Below are 17,402 nucleotides of genomic sequence, written 5' to 3'. Positions count from 1 at the left end.
ATGTCATTCAGTTCTCCATTTGGTAATCGAGATCAATGCTCTTCAATAAGTTGATTGTTCTGTAGAGTAAAAACAAAAGCGTAGGAGTGGCTGTGTGGTTGCTTATGAACCACATGGTTCCAGGTTCAGATCCACTGCGTGGTACGTTGGGCAAGTGTCTTCTACTATAGCCTTGGTCCAACCAAAGCCTCGAGTTGATTTGGTAGACGGAAACTGAAAGAAGCCCATCATATGTATGTATATATATGTTTGTGTGTCTGCGTTTGACCCCCAACATCGCTTGACAACCGATGGTAGTGTGTTTACATCCCTGTAACTTAGCAGTTCAGCAAAAGCAACCGATAGAATAAGTACTAGGGTTACAAAGAATAAGTCCTGGGGGCGATTTGCTCAACTATAGGCTGTGCTCCAGCATGGCCACAGTCAAATGACTGAAACAAGTAAAAGAGCACCAAAACAGGGCTAAGATAACCCTCTGAATGTTGTATTATATTTTATATATAACTTGTATTGCAGAATTCCTTTCATTAGTTGTCAGTTTGAGATCACAATAATTCAGGCACCTTTTGACAGTATTACTCCAACAGCACAGAACAGCATTGATGCAACCAGCAATCTTAGGCTCTTTTAGTCCTCACTATAGCATGCTCTTTTCATGTCATTTGTGCAGCTGTAACCACTTCAAACTTGGAGTAACTGTTTGCTTTATTAGTTACTAAGGATTTATTCTTTGCTCTCAGCTTAAGTCTTACTCTTACATGTATCTGCCATATTCATGATGAAATATTTTCAGCTTCCCTCTCCACTTCATGAATCACTGCTCTGCCGTTCTTTTAAGTTTAATGCCAGACAGGTAAGGCATTGTGAGGATAACTAAAAACCTAGGACCTTTCATCTTTTAAAAACTCTATAGCCTGTCATCAGAAGGCCTTACATAATTCACTAAGCCCTTCATGTCTTCTTGTGCTCAGTCTATATTATCTTCTCAATGCACCATCAACTCAACAATTAGGAATACATTTTGTCAAGTCAAGTCATACTACAAGATCAGGAATTTGATTTTTTAAGGCAATATGGCTTGTGAGCATGAGTGCTTTGCTTCAAATCCACTTCTATGCTTCTGGGGTTAATATAATCGATTATAACCTAGAAGGCAGTGCAACACTATGAGTAAGTAAAGCAAGTTAAAGAGTTAAGAATCCTTCCATTTGAAAGCACATCCTCAATGTAAGAAGCACTATCTTGACAAAAGCTGGTCTTACTCTTGAAAATCAGAAAATACTTTATCACCCAACTGCTAAGCCTTCACAAGACACAGGAAATACCCACAATGCAATACTGCTTCTACATGTGGAATAGGGCTGATGCTTCACACAGACATCTTAGACCATATTCAAAGAAAGATCACACAACTAATAGGTAATTTTGTTTAGCTCCCAGTCAGCCTTAACTGAGCAAACCTATGATCAAAAGCATTGCAGCTGTGACCATCCTGGTTATTCATTTTTTTATTCAGGTAACATATCCTGGGCTATGTTATTTAATGTGTCTCTTCCTGTTTAAGACTCTTTTGAAGGAGATTTTTTGGATCTTTACCTTTTGACCGACAGATTTAAAAAATAATTTTTTGTAACTAAACGCTTTCAAACTTCGGACACTGGTAGAATGTGTCATATAAAACATGTTTTACTCTTAGCATTTTTGAGAAAAACTTATATTAACAAAAAACAATGAGTTAAATAAGAGAAATTATAACATTCAGTCAAAAAGTAGTATTTATTCTTCATCATTTAACATCCATTTTCCATGCTGGCATGGGTTGGACAATTTGATAGGCTTTGATGTGTCCAAGGACGGCATCAAGAGGCAATGTCTGCTTTGGTATGGTTTTTATAGTTGGATTCCCTTCCTAATGCCAACCACTTTACAGTGAGGACCAGGAGCTTCTTTTGTGCCACCTGTACTATTGAGGTTGCAATACAGTTTACAAAACCCCAAGCCAGGGGGGGGGGGGTTCTTGAAGAGGGATTTGCTTGGCTAGTTACATTTGGTAGGATAAAGTGGGTGGGGAGAAAATTAAAATGATCAGGAGCTAAATAATCAAATATGAGGCACTGAAATATAAATATAAAAAGATTTATAATTAAGCACTACTGCTGTCACCATATTATGTAATATACACGCAACAGTATATGATAAGCTATATTTGTTATCAAATTGACATTTGAATAATGGTTAAGTGGAACAAATGCAAGGTAATATGTGTTATTAAGTACATCAGTAACCAAGCAGGCTTTTTTTCTATAAACATCACAGTAAGTGTTCTTTCCTTAATAAATTTATTAAAAAAATAAGGAACAATTTTGAGAAAATATATCACAAATTTTAGTGTTATATCTTTGCACATTTCATCTATATTTAAATGGAAGGCACTTTCACAAATTTGGTGATTTGATTATTTTCTTGTATGAATTTGTTTATGACGTATTAAATTTCTATTCCTAGAAAATGCTTCACCGCAAATTTCACACTGGTACGGTTTTTCGCCAGTGTGAATACGTATATGGTATGATAAGTGGCTACTACTAGAAAAAGCTTTGTCACAAATTTCACATTGGTATGGCTTTTCTCCTGTGTGAATACGTGTATGCTCTGCTAAGTGATCCTTTCTATAAAACGTTTTGTCACAAATTTCACATTGGTATGGTTTTTCTCCTGTGTGAATACGCGTATGTTCCGATAAGTGACATTTTCTATGAAATGCTTTTTCACAAAACTCACACTGATATGGCTTTTCACCAGTATGAGTGCGTTTATGACGAGATAGATTTGACTTTCGAGAAAATGATTTCTCACATACTTCACAATGGTATGGCTTCTCCCCTGTGTGACTCCATTTATGATCTGTTAATTTACTGTTACAGGAAAATTTTTTCCCACATATTTCACAATGGTAAAGATTTTCTCCTGTATGAAGACGTCTGTGGGCCGCTAAGTTACTGCTGTGAGAAAATACTTTTTCACATATTTCACAACGGTAAATTTTTTCAATGCGATTAAGCCCCTGATCTTTCAACTGAACCTTTTGTAAAAACTCTTTTCCACAAATTTCACTATCACCTTGCCTTTCTACTGTATGAACAACTTTATGGAAAGTCAATCTACTCTTCAAAGAAAATGTTTTTCCACAAATTTCGCATGAATATGGTTCACTCCCTGTGTGGATAATTTTATGAAGTGATAATTGGCTCTGCAGAGAAAATGTTTTCCCACAAAATCCACAGTGATACGGTGTTCTTCCACTGTGCCTATGCTTATGACTAGATAACTGGGTACTACTTGAAAATGCTTTTCCACAAATGTCACAATCGTATGGTTTTTCTCCCGTATGTATACGTTTATGATCTTTTAAATAACTTCCACACGAAAACGCCTTTCCACAAATTTTGCATTGGTATGGTTTTTCCCCAGTGTGAGTTCGTTTATGATAAGCTAAATGATTATTAAAAACAAATGTTTTTCCACAAATTCCACAGTGGTAGGGTTTTTCCCCTGTGTGAATACGTTTGTGATATGTTAATTTGTTATTACAAGAAAAAGCTTTACCACAAATTTCACAATTATAAGGTTTTTCCCCAGTGTGAATACGCACATGAATAGCTAATTTACTAACAAAAGAAAATCCTTTTCCACAGATTTGGCAGTGGTGTGGTAGTTCTCCCGTGTGAATGCGTTTGTGATATGATAACGCACTGTTACAAGAAAATGCCTTTCCGCAGATATCACAGTTGTGTGGTTTTTCCCCTGTGTGAATGCGTATATGACGTGACAAATTACTACTAAAAGAAAATGTCTTTCCACAGATTTCACAGCCATAGGGTTTTTCTCCTGTATGAATACGTGTGTGATCTGTTAATGTACACTTTCGATAAAAGACCTTCCCACAGTATTCACAATGGTACACTTTTTTACCTTTTTGAGCGCACTTATGAGCATCAAAGTTACTCTTTATAGCAAACAGCTCCCCGCAAACATCACATCTATATGGTTTCTCTTCCGGTTCAAACATTGTCAGATTAATAGAACTTTATAACAATGATGTCTCTATTCAGGTGATGTAGAACATTCAAAAAAATGTTTCACTGGTCAACTGTTCATTTCCATTAATTAATTTGCATTGATGTAACATTAACTTCACGCTAATATCAGATATATTATAACTGTCCACAGTAGATATGTTTGTCTTACATCGCACTATCCTCAGACAACTTTAATAAACACCACACACTGGTTATTTCAGCAAACACAACTGAATGATGGCATTATCAGGTAGAGTTCCACAGTCTGACACAAATGTTCTGAAATTAAAGAAAACCATTATTAGCATGTAACTTCATATGATGCAACATTGAAAGTGGCATTATATTTATGTATCTGTGAGGTATGATGATGTATTAGATTTGCAATGCTCACTTAAAAAGTACATTTCACTTAGGAAGAAATTTTAAAATACTGACTTGGCAGTTAAAAGACTATAAAAGAACAATGCCAGTTCTATTAACGAATTAGTGAAACAGAAGTTTTGGATAGATATATCTGTTTTAGATATTCAATTTAAATATAATTTATTATGCCTTACTTTTAAATATAGTGGCATAAAAAAGACACATTACAGGGTGTTCAAGCTAAATTTGGCAATTTTTTGTGTTTCTTTTTTCAAGAACAGCTTGAAACTAAAGTTGTGGTTGAGAAAAAAGTTAGCTGAGATGAAAGGTTGGGAGCTATCTGAATATCGGAAAAGGGATACTCGTATCCTGATGATTCACACTGTCAACATGATGACTGATGCTCAATGCTCTGTGAGCACTGTAAAGACTGCAGATATGACACGAACAACTGCAATGGAGACTACAAAGCCATGGCCAGCAGAATAGGACATAGCAGGCATTCTGACTGTGTCAAAACATTGGAATTCATACAACAGCAGGACAAGGTAATGGAAGATCTGAACAAAGGAATCCAGGCTTTAGCGAGAGAGATGGGTGTTGGAATAGCCACCATGAAGTTGGTACTGAATAAGGATCTTTGCTGCCACACATATAAGGGGTGCAAGGGGCAAATTCTGATAACCAATGCCAAGAAACTCTTGAATAAGCTGTGGCATCCTGCTGAGCTGGGGATGATCTGGTTCTTCTCAGATGAAAAAAACTTCAACCAGGACCAGTTGCAAAACATCCAGAACAGGTACCTTGCTTACAATTCAAGTGATGTCACACATATGAAAGCCAAGTTTCCCCAAAACTGTGATGGTTCTTGGGTGTGTCTCCAGTGAGGGTGACATCATAATACCCCACATCTTTGAACAGGGCCTTAGGCTTAATTCAGACAGCTATATGAAGTTGATGGAGACTGTGATCAAAATCTGGCTGGAGAAGGCCATATGTGTGGCTATAGGATTTGGCTCCACGGCATGCTTTCAGAAAGAGTCTGAAGTGGTTGACAGAGAATTTCAATAATTTCACCAATTCCCCTGATTATAATGCTAGGGATTACTATCGATGGAGCATGGTTCATAAAAACACTAACTGCTCTGCCTGAAACACCAAGGCTGAGCTGGTAGCTAAAATCAAGGTAATCAAAGATTATCTCAGAGACAGAGGAATGCATGCACTAGGTTCCAGAGCCATCATGAGGCAGTGGTGGAAGCTGAGGATGGCTACTTTGAGTAAAATGTTATCTCCCGGTCATGATTGAGTTGATATTTTTTAATATTTCTTAAATACTTTTATTTTAGGATAGGATTTAGTGTTTTCTTTACCTTTTATGCAAACAGTCGAATTTAGCCAAAACACCCTGTACATAATGTGTATATATGCATGCATGCGTGTCAGTTAGTGATTCTGCAAAGAAGGAGGCTAGGAAGTGCTACTATGAAAGGCTGCTGAATGTAGAGAATGCAAGGGAGAAGGAGAGCCTTCCTAATGTGGACCCAACAGAGGGGCTGGCTATTCAAATCGACAGTACCTTAGTAGATAAAGCAATTAAGCATATGAAGACAAGGAAAGCCTCCAGCCCATCAGGAATCAACACTGGGATGCTTAAAATATCTGGCAAGCGGCATATAACCTGGTCACCCATATAGTTAATCAAGTTGTCCACAAGGGAGTCATACCCAATGACTGGTGTAGCAGCATAATAGTCAACTGCTACAAAAGCAAAAATAATGCCCTAGACAAAAAAATAATTAGAGGCATTAAATGGTTGCACCAGGTGATGGAAAATGGAGAAAGGGACATAGCTCAATTAATTATAGAGTTAGCATAGATGAGATGCAGTTTGGATTTACGCCAGGGAGAAGCACCACTGATGCTATCTTCGTGCTGAGGCTACTGCAAGAGAAGTACTTGGCCAAAAATAAACCTCTGTATCTGGCTTTTGTTGACATGGAGAAAATCTTTGACAGGATCCCCTTCTCCCTTATCTGGTGGGCAATATGGAAGCTAGGGATAGATGAATGGTTAGTGAGAGAAGACAAAACCATGTACAAGGATGCTGTTAGTTAAGGTGAGAGTCATCAATAAGTATAGCAAGTGTACAAGTAGGAGTCCACTTGAGTTCGGTTCTTAGCCCCCTATTATTTATGATGGTCCTCCAAGATATAATTGAGGAATTTAAGACCTGCTGCTCCTCTATGCTGATGACCTTGCTCCTATTGCTGAATCACTACCACAATTAGAGAAGAAATTTCAGGTATGGAAGCATGGACTAGAATCAAAGAGGCCTTAGAGTTAATTTAGCAAAAACCAAAATATTGATAAGTAGATCCCTTCAGGGAAATGGCCCTGCTCAATATGTAAAAAAGGTGTCAGGAGACACTCCATAAGGCGTATCCAGTGCAAGCCATGGACAGATAAGAAGTGCAGCAGTAACAGTGGAAGACTAACAGAGAAAGTAGTCTTTATATGAGGTAGATGTACAGGTATGGTAAACATCAGGAATGTACGAGAAATAGACTCCCCCAAATATCAGGGGAGATCCTTAGAAGTAGTAGACAGTTTCGGTTACTAAGGTGATCATGTTAGTAGTGGGAGAGGTTGTTCTGAAAGCATAGCTGCTAGAATAAGATTAGGCTGGGCGAAATTCAGAGAATTATTCCCTCTGTAGTAACAAGGAGCCTCTCCTTCAGAGTGAAAGGCAAGTGAATTGGCCCCAGTACATACTGTTTTTAAAGCCTGGTATTTCTTTTATTGGAATCTTTTGCTGAACTGCTACGTTGTAGGGATGTAAACAAGCCAACACCAGTTGCCAAGCAGTGGTGGGGGAACGAAAACAAAGACACACACACATATATGACAAGCTTTTTTTCAATTTCTGTGTACCAAATCTACTCAAAAGGATTTGGTCAGCCCAGGGTTACAGTAGCCTTCTCCTCAGTGGGCAGAACCTAGAGCCATCTGGTTACAAAACAAAATTCTTACCACAAATCTACTTATATACACACACATGAAGCTGGTGCCATGTCAAAAGCAACTACACTCAGTACATTCTGTAAGGTGGTTCATGTTAGGAAGGGCATCCAGCTGTAGAAACTGCACCAAACCAGACAGTAGAGCTTGGCACTGTCTTCTGGCCTACCAGCACCTGTCAGTCCATGTGAGCACAAAAAACTGACATTAAATGAGGATAATGATATGTGTGTGCCTGTGTGTATATCACTAATCACCTTCCCATTCATGCCTTCAGTTTTCTCTCACTCCTTTGCCACACTTCATCATAACACCTATCATCTCAAGCATTTGTCTTATGAAGAAAGGCTGAAGACGCTCAACCTTTATTCTCTAGAAAAACAATGACGCCGTGATGATTTCATTCTTGCTCACAACATCATAAGCAGAAAGTGTAACCTCTCGAAAGAGCTGTTCTTCACTCCTGCTCCAGAGCGTCGGCTGCGGGGTCACTCCGAAAAGCTCTATCTGCGACGATTTCATCTCAATCGAAGGAGAGGGCCTTTCTCCATCCGGGTTGCGGGTCCGTGGAATAAGCTGCCGGATGAGATGGTGAAGATGCCAACGACTGCTCGGTTCAAAGTCTCTCTTGACCAGAAATGGCCTGAACTCTTTGCATGAACACCCTCCCTGTACATAACTCCATGTCCCCCTACATGGCCTTGCTTTTTGCTTTTTGAGCCAAAAAATTAACTTAACTTAACATATCTGCCATCATTCTCAGCACCCTCTCATGTGCCATCACGCCCCACTCACAATAGCCACCATCTCCTTCATCTTGTATATCATTCCCCAATATTCTGACCAACGACCGCTCGGTTCAGTCTCTCTTGACCAGAAATGGCCTGAACACCCTCCCTGTACATAACTCCATGTCCCCCTACATGGCCTTGCTTTTTGCTTTTTGAGCCAAAAAATTAACTTAACTTAACATATCTGCCATCATTCTCAGCACCCTCTCATGTGCCATCACGCCCCATTCACAATAGCCACCATCTCCTTCATCTTGTATATCATTCCCCAATATTCTGACAGACTCCTATCTTTCTCATCTTAACCCCTCTCTATACTGGTTTTTCTCAATCAAATACACACCAACGGATACACTTCTGTTTACTCACTCACTCTACCCCATTTCTAACCATCTATCAGTGTCTCCTCACTTACCAAACTACCCAAGCCTTCTTCCTTATCTACTGTCCGTATCCTCTCTTATGTTTACCTTCTAGTATCGTGAGAGTTTGTTCTGGCACCCTATCACAACCATCTTATCTTCTACCCTTATATAATGCAAAGTAGCTAAGTATTATCTCTGTAGCAAGACATTTGCGCTTGTTTATCAAACTTCAGCCTTTCAACACCTGACAAAGCCATCTCCCCAACTCAAATACTTCCCTTCCATTAAGTGGAAGGGACATATTTTTTTTCATTTTCCTCTTATTAGCGACCTCACTATGCCAGTGGCACACACACTAAAAAAAAAACGCACCTCGTACACCCTGCAAAGTGGCTGGCATCCAACCATAGCTGACACTGGGGCTCAATGTACCCTGCAGTTCGCAGGGTCCTATCAAACCGTGCAACCTATGGAAAACATATGTTAAACTATTACACACGTGTTTTATCATGCAAAAGCTTAGGTGCATCACTATCTTAAAAGTTTGAGCGAAACACTGGCAGCTTCACCTACTAGAAACAACAGCCAAAATTTCAACAAATTACTCTTTACAATCTCATAAAAAAGAATATCATTCGACAATGTCGACCTACAACAGAAGACAGGGTGGGCACGGATGGAACATATTTGATCATAAGTTTGCTGGATCAATTTGATCTGTGGGTCGACAGGGATGACACAACAACTAGCTCAACAGTAAATATTATCTTTCATTTTCTCCATTCAATACACAAGGATGACCGAAATAATTGTTAACAGATGAAAACTACCAACATTAACTTACAGTATAAACTTCCATGTCAAACGAAAGCTATCTTACCTCTTCATATTGTTTACTTTCTCTTCAATCCCACAAATACAGTCTTCTTTTGTACATGCCCTCTCTAAATATACAAAAGGCATAGTAATCGCTATAGACTCATTTAAATCAACAAATACAACAAAGAAACAGCGAAATATGGCTGACCGGATGTAGAGACAAAACTAATCCTAAGTTGAGAAACATTGTCAAACATGTTTCATATATTAATATCCTCTCTACTATTGCTTTCTGCTAATGCCAACAATAATTATATAGCGTTAATTCAGATTTTCACATTCTGCTAATTTAGGAGCATTTTCGATAATATTTTCTTTTATTTCGTTTCAGTATATCTAAGATACCAAGCTGTGTTTTTTAGTTAACTATTTACTCGTCTCGCTTGAATAGATTAACTTATTTCGAATATTAATTAATGATTAACAAAACTTTTTTGGAGAAGGAATTTATAATACGGAATATTTTAATAAATAAACCGAGTGAAAGTGATTACGGTTATTACTTTAAATTGGGCCACAAAAGAAAAAAAAGTGTAATAGGTATAGAACAGCGTGTATTAAAGTAATAGGAAAACAAAAATTTGCGCCAACGAACGGAGGTGTGGGTAGAGGACTTTCGGGAAATTCACACGATCCGACTTTTTCTCTCATAATTTTTAGAAAAATGGATATCTTTCGATGAAATTTTACATAAATACCTTTAAAATCGCATAGATTACGATTATAAAGAAATTTGTGGGGAAAAATCTTTCCGAGTGGGTGGGAAGGACTTTCAAAGAGAAAGAAATTATATTTTAGTTTGAGTGTTATAATAATAATAAAACATTGTGTACAGTGCTCAGGTGCACAGCTCATCTAAAGTGTATGTATAGTACATAGGGTAATGCACAAGCGTCAGGAAAAGAACAATGCATGGGGAAAAGTTTTGAAAAAAACAGTGCATCGGAAAAGTTTTGAAAAACATTTTAAGATTAATCATTTTTGATTTGAGCAGTAGCTAAACGTTTTAAAAAAGATCCCATGAATTAAGGTGAGAGAAACAAATTCTTAAATACGGTGTTGAATATGGTTTTACTATGGGAAGAAAGTTAAGGGCGATTTAGCTGTAGTTTTTAGTACATCTCACGACCTTTTGATACCTTCTGTGTGTTTAATATTTTCTCCAAATAAAACATATTTGAGTAATGGAAAAAAGATGTGGCAAAACTGCAGATGAGTACCCCACGACTTTGTTGCCTCATAACTTCCAACAAAAAAAAAAAACATTTACACCCTTGAGTTAGTTTGAGATAGCTAGCTAGTCGTAAGTAGTCGATCCTACAACAACTACCTAGCAAAGTAAATAAAACACAAAATAAATAATTTTTTTTACACAAAGTAAATAATTTTTTTTAAAGAAAGTAAATAAAACAGTAAATCATTTTTTTAAACAAAGTAAATAAAACAAAAACACAAAGTAAGGATCGACTAGTCATGACTAGCTAGCGCGGAGCACCGGGGCCACACGTGTTCATTTTCGAAGACTTACTCCTAAAGCATGGCTCGTTGCGACTCTTGCGAAGTCGCTCTAAATGGCGGTATTTGGAGTTTCTACAAGAATGACGAAGCATCTATTGCGTTTTTAACTGAACACGGCGTCCTGCCACTTGCTCGGAATTGTCCGACCTGCAATACCCCATGTACTTTGCGCAATGGGACAAACTTGTGGCGCTGCCGTAAGATGGTGCGACGACGTCGGCAGACTAAAAGAGAATGCGGATACTCCATATCTACATTTAAGAACACTTTTCTGGAACAGCTCCGTCTACCGCCTTCGCAGTTTTTGGCTTTTGTGAACCACTTCCTCCAACCATCCTGGTCAATCAAATCGGTAATGGAAAACCTTGAACTCACCCGTAAAACCTCCAGAGATTGGTTATCTCTGTGTGCAGAGGTCTGCCAGTATTGGGCAGAAAACCAACAAAATGTGATAGGAGGACCGGGACTTGAAGTTGAGGTTGACGAAACGGTTCTGGTCCGTCGGAAATACCAACGCGGCAGGATTGTGAAAACGGTTTGGCTTTTTGGCGGACTGGAACGGTTGACCAAAAAAGCATTTGTGGTTCCACTGTCAACTGACTGTGACGAGGGCGACAAACGGGATGTTAAGACTCTCATTCAACTCATAACCCGCTATATCAGACAGGGATCAATAATCTATAGCGACTGTCGGCGTACCTACAGTAACCTAGACAACCTGGGCTATACGCACTATCAGATTAACCACAGTGATCCCCTTAACACATCAAATGACACGCACAATATTGAGCAGTTATGGAAAAGCCTCAAGAAGTGCATTATTCGACCCGGAATGAGGCTTGCCAATCTGAAGCAGTACACCGCTCGGATGCTTTTCCTGAGAGCCGTCTCACCGCCAACCCACTCACTTCATAATTTTCTTTTGGAGGCTGCAAGATTATACAAAGTTTCTGATGACCCGGAAGACTGTATACCTGTTCCTGATGTCGGTCACCAATAACTCCTTAACGGCGCATTTTTTTTTATACTGTAAAACATTCCAACGGTGGAGATATGCTAAAAACAACAGCTAAATTACCCTTAGTGAAACCATATCCAACACCGTATTTATGAATTTGTTTCTCTCACCATGATACATGGGATCTTATTTTAAAAACTTTTTTCTATTACTCAAAATAAATGAATCAAAATTTTTTCCAAACTTTTTTTCCATTACACTCAAGTAAAAAAAAATAATGAATTTTTTTTCTCCTCGAAAGTCCTCTCTCCAACCGCTCGAAAAAAATTTTCCCTACAAATTTCTTTAGGGTTTAATTTTAATTCATTTTTGATTATTTTAACGCTTTTTTAACTCTTCTTCGTTATTCTCATTCACTCGTTATTGCTTTCTCTCTCTCTCTCTCTGTGCGTGCTTGTTCTTGAATGTGTGCCTGTGTGTTGTTTTTATGTGTTGTGGAACATAGATATAACGAAATTATGCCAGCAAAAAGCCTTGCATATTTGTTCTTATCTGCTTTGTGTGTATGTAGAATCTACGGATCTTTTCCTTTTGAACGGCACTAATTTGGTACGGGTTATTGACAAGATTGTGACTACATATATCACGCATGTATTGAAACCACTGAATAACAGTAGATTTGGCCAATCCAGTCAATTCTATTGTTGATGATATTGGTATGTTGTTACTCCATGAATATATTACATGTAATTTCATTTTACTGTTTTCTAGGTAGGATTTCTTCTTAATAGATACTTTTCACCTTTGTGTGTTGGGCACCGAAATATTTTTTCTTCTTTGTGTTTTATAAGAGTCATTTCTCTCTGGCATTGCACACAATGCGGAGAAACGTCATTCAAAGTTTTCTTTTCCTTCAGGAAGGAATATACGGTATCGAAGTCTTTGACGATACTTTCTATATCATACAACATATTTAATAATATATTTTAAACTTAAATAAATTTTTTTTTAACAGACGTAATTAATTTCTTTAATATCTCACAGTTCAACTGGAATTGAAAAGTGAAAATAAAATCTACAAGACCACGTGGTAAGAATTCAGTTAGCTTTGAATGCTCTGATTTTAGAACTCTCTCTTTCTCCAGCTTTATGTCCTCGTTTTAAGAAAAAAAAGAAAAACAAAAGTTTTCCGCTTCCAAACTAATTTTTGTTGTGGGGGGGGGGAGAAAGATGAACGATTTAAAATAAATATATCTTAATTGTAGTGTGAGAAAGTATATATATACAGAATTTATCATTAAAATAAATCATTATGCTGACACATGTTGATACATGAAACAAAACATTTACGACAAAAGCAGTGAAGTGAAAATGGAAATTGGTCAGGCAAACACTGAGACAGCCTGAGTTATGTACCTTGCTACGTTAAAGTGGAGCGTTGCCCAAGTTGGACTAGAAGACACTATTAATATATTTTTATCTAATTAAACAAATGTAAACCTTTTTGCGTATACTTGTGTATGGGCAGTCATGGTTAACATGGATAATTTATCCAGTCAGATAGAATAATTTCCTCCATTAGCCATTCATTTGCCTATATCTACCACCAAACATTTATATAAAAGGTGGTTCTAGCAACTGATACAAATTAACATTTGTATCAGTTAATTTTTTGGCTCAAAAAGCAAACAGCAAGGCCATGTAGGGGGACATGGAGTTATGTACAGGGTGGTGTTCATGTAAAGAGTTCAGGCCACTTGAGGTCAAGGGAGACTTTGAACCGAGCGGTCGTCGGCATCTTCACCATCTCATCTGGCAGCTTATTCCACGGATCCGTATGTTTGTATTAAATTCGGAAATAAAATATAATCCTTAATTCTGATCAAAGTTTTTATCTCCAGATGAGAAGACAAATCTCCCACAATTTAAGTAACAAAGAAGTTTAGAATGACTAAATTACTTTAGTTTTTGTGCCTTAGTTATCTAAGGCACAATAATAAATATTTTTTTATAAACAAAGTTTTTTTTTTTAAATGTCTGTAATTTTTTTTACACAAATTAAATAATATTTTTCGAACAAAGTAACTAAATAGCAAATAAAAAATTGTTCTTGCAATTCGTTCGAAAATGCCACCAAACAATAAAATAAAATGTTGAAGTTCATTTGATTTACTTGAATGTGAACCATTCTAAAAGGTGTTTCAGAATGTTTTCAAAACATTCCTTCCCACTTTTTCCGTATTCTCTCCAAAAGAAATTCATCCAGGTACGATTCCACCATGTTCGTGTGTACCCCCATCATAGTCTTGAAACGTCTTTTTGCATTCTTCCTATAACATTCCACAGAATTGGTGTGTACATTTGTTTTGGGATCTACGAAATTTTCCGAATGGTTCACTTTGAAATGGGTGTATTTTGGTGTCATCCATTTCATTAATACCATTATACGCACCCCAACAATCGGAATATAAGTCGTACCTGGTTTTTATGAATTTTTTGATAAGGGGTAAAAGAGTTTCAGAGGAACGGTCAGGTACGAAGACTAGAAACCCTTTCTTGTCTTCTCGATTCCATTCTCCCAAAGCCCACCTCTCCTGTGGCATTCTACCTCTGTTGTATTTATTTTCGTGAGATATTCAATTTTTTCTTTGCTTTTTATTTACTTTGTTCGAAAAATATTTAATTTGTGTAAAAAAATCATATACGCTTTTTTAAAAAAAAACTTAGTTTGTTTATAAAAAATTATTTATTTACTTAGTTTAAAAAATTATTTACTTAGTTCGAAAAATATTATATGGATCTTTTCGGTTTGAACGGCAGTTTTTTCTAGCGGTGTCATATGAAATTGTCACCCTTAATTATGACCCTAGTATCGATCTATTGCATTTCAATCTGTTTTAGATTTAGGGTTAGAGTTAGGGGTGGGGGGAAGGGTATCTTTTTTTCTTCACAAATGTAAATAAACCCAATCTGTTTCTTAAACGAGGGACATATTCATACTGCACAGAATGTTTTTTTTACCTCAATAGACGTCAGTGATTGGTTGAAATTGAAGAAAAAAAGTAACAAATATCTTACAAACTATAGATTTTTCTCGATAAAGCCAAGAAAAAATGATGTTTTATAAACACATTCTACCAGTATACGAAGTTTAAAATTTTTTTAGTTACCTAGAAATTATGTTAAAAACTGCCGTTCAAACCGAAAAGATCCCATATTTCGGCAATTTTAACCAATCGCTGACCTCCATTGACGTAAACAACATTCCGTGCTGTATGAATATGTCCCTCGTTTAAGAAACAGATTGGATTTATTTACATTTGCGAAGAAAAAAAGATACCCTCCCCCCACCTCTAACCCTAAAATAGATTGAAATGTAATAGATCGATACTAGGGTTATAATTATGGGTGACAATTTTATTTGACACCGCTAGAAAAAAATCCCATTCTCCGTAGCGGTGTCGTATGAAATTGTCACCCATAATTATAACCCTAATTTCGATCTATTGCATTTCTATCTATTTTAGGGTGGGGGAAGGGTATCTTTTTTTCTTCGCAAATGTAAATAAACCTAATCTGTTTCTTAAACGAGGGACATATTCATACAGCACGGAATGTTTTCACCCCAAATGGAGGTCAGCGATTGGTTAAAATTGCCGAAATGCTCGAAATTAAAGTCGAAATATGTTACAACATATAGAATTTTCTCAATAAAGCCATGAAAAAGTGGTGTTTTATAAACACATTCTACCAGGATACGAAGTTTAAAAGTGTTTAGCTTACTAGAAATTGTGTTGAAAACTGCCGTTCAAAAGGAAAAGATCCTAATATATATTTTTTCGGATGTAGCCTGACTTTATTTACTTAGTTTAAAAAATTATTTACTTTGCGTTTTAATCGCGCATGCGCGAATCTATTCATTTGCATACGCGCAAGTCGATGTTGATGTACTTGACTCAATCAGTGTCCTCAAGTACAGCATGTTGCCCTATGATCTAAATGTATTTTTTGAGTGGGATGGTTATGCGACACTGTCCTAGGCTACAGCTGTGATCTCACTTTATTTGCCGGGTCTTCTCAGTTATAGTGTATCTCCCAAGGGAAATCCTGGAACGAATCCAACTGCTCAGTAGAGCCATCTGGATGGATGGAAGCACTCAGTCGGTTACGACGATGAGGGTTCCGGTTGATCCGAATCAACGGAACAGCCTGCTCGTGAAATTAACGTGTAAGTGGCTGAGTACTCCACAGACACGTGTACCCTTAACGTAGTTCACGGGGATATTCAGCGTGACAAGGCCGGCCCCTTGAAATACAGGTACAACAGAAACAGGAAGTAAGAGTGAGAGAAAGTTGTGGTGAAAGAGTACAGCAGGGATCACCACCAACCCCTGCCGGAGCCTCGTGGAGCTTTTAGGTGTTTTCGCTCAATAAACACTCACAACGTCCGTTGCGGGCGTTGAGAGCCATCTATTAGAAAAATTGAAGAAATACCATGACATTAAAGGGAAATAACTTCTACAACGATTCGCTGAAGCCGTCGGGAGTTAGAGCGCATTCTCTCCTGATTACGTCATACACCTACTGGCTTCCGGTTTGAGGAGTTCTGGATTGATAACTCAATGGTTATCGATCTGTGATCCACAGTTTTTGTCTTAATACGGTAAGTTGACAATGATGATAATAATACTACTAATAACAATGTAAATAAGAGAGTTATCTGAACTTTTCGACGTCGCAGTAATTATTTCGAAGCGAAAGCAAAAAATATTAGAAAATATATTTCGTCGTCTTAAATACTCTTGCTCTCTTTTACCCTTTTATTGGTTTCAGTCGTTTGACTGCGGCCATGCTGGAGCAACGCCTTTAGTCGAGCAAATCGACCCCGGGACTTATTCTTTGTAAGCCCAGTACTTATTCTATCGATATCTTTTGCCGAACCGCTAGATGACAGGGACGTAAACACACCAGCATCGGTTGTCAAGCAATGCTAGGGGGACAAACACATACACACATATATATATATACATACATATATACGACAGGCTTCTTTCAGTCCACTCACAAGGCATTGGTCGGCCCCGGGCTATAGCAGAAGACACTTGCCCAAGATGCCACGCAGTGGGACTGAACCCGGAGCCATGTGGTTGGTTGGCAAGCTACTTACCACAGCCACTCCTGCGCCTATAACTTCCAAACTGAAATGTTGATTTGTTGTTTCTGAAAACCTATTATCGGCTGTTACATGTGATATAGCGGAAATTTATTTGTAAAATGAGAGTAAAGCGTTGTGATTAACGACTAAAACGAACGGAGAACCGGCATAACTACAGATTCCTGCCCCCCGACTTAGGATGATCATAACTTTAATTAAATTTTCTACGAATACTTGTTATAGTATGTAGATTCCGAATATACAAAACTT

At 37.6% G+C, this 17,402-nt stretch overlaps 2 protein-coding genes across 2 annotated transcripts in view; one reads left to right on the top strand and one right to left on the bottom strand.

Annotated features, from left to right (window-relative positions):
- Positions 1 to 1,756: 1,756 nt before the first annotated feature.
- On the bottom strand, positions 1,757 to 9,846 carry LOC115213498 (zinc finger protein 845-like). The gene is made up of 2 exons (XM_029782505.2): positions 9,503 to 9,846; positions 1,757 to 4,358 (listed from the first exon to the last, which is right to left on the bottom strand). Exon 2 carries the CDS (start codon positions 4,067 to 4,069, stop codon positions 2,456 to 2,458), a length of 1,614 nt encoding a protein of 537 aa, XP_029638365.1. The 5' UTR covers positions 4,070 to 4,358; positions 9,503 to 9,846; the 3' UTR covers positions 1,757 to 2,455.
- Positions 9,847 to 16,561: 6,715 nt separating this feature from the next.
- The window catches only part of LOC115213385 (zinc finger protein 239-like), an 8,244-nt gene continuing 7,403 nt past the window's right edge, over positions 16,562 to 17,402 (top strand). Inside the window, exon 1 of the mRNA XM_029782332.2 lies at positions 16,562 to 16,640. The gene's annotated coding sequence lies outside the window, so the exon portion shown is untranslated. The remainder of the gene's footprint in view (positions 16,641 to 17,402) is intronic.

This window comes from Octopus sinensis, linkage group LG6, assembly GCF_006345805.1.
Source record: "Octopus sinensis linkage group LG6, ASM634580v1, whole genome shotgun sequence".
NCBI classification, from domain to species: Eukaryota; Metazoa; Mollusca; class Cephalopoda; order Octopoda; family Octopodidae; genus Octopus; species Octopus sinensis.
Note: the sequence above shows the minus strand (reverse complement) of the source record. Positions and strands in the feature narration are given on the sequence as shown.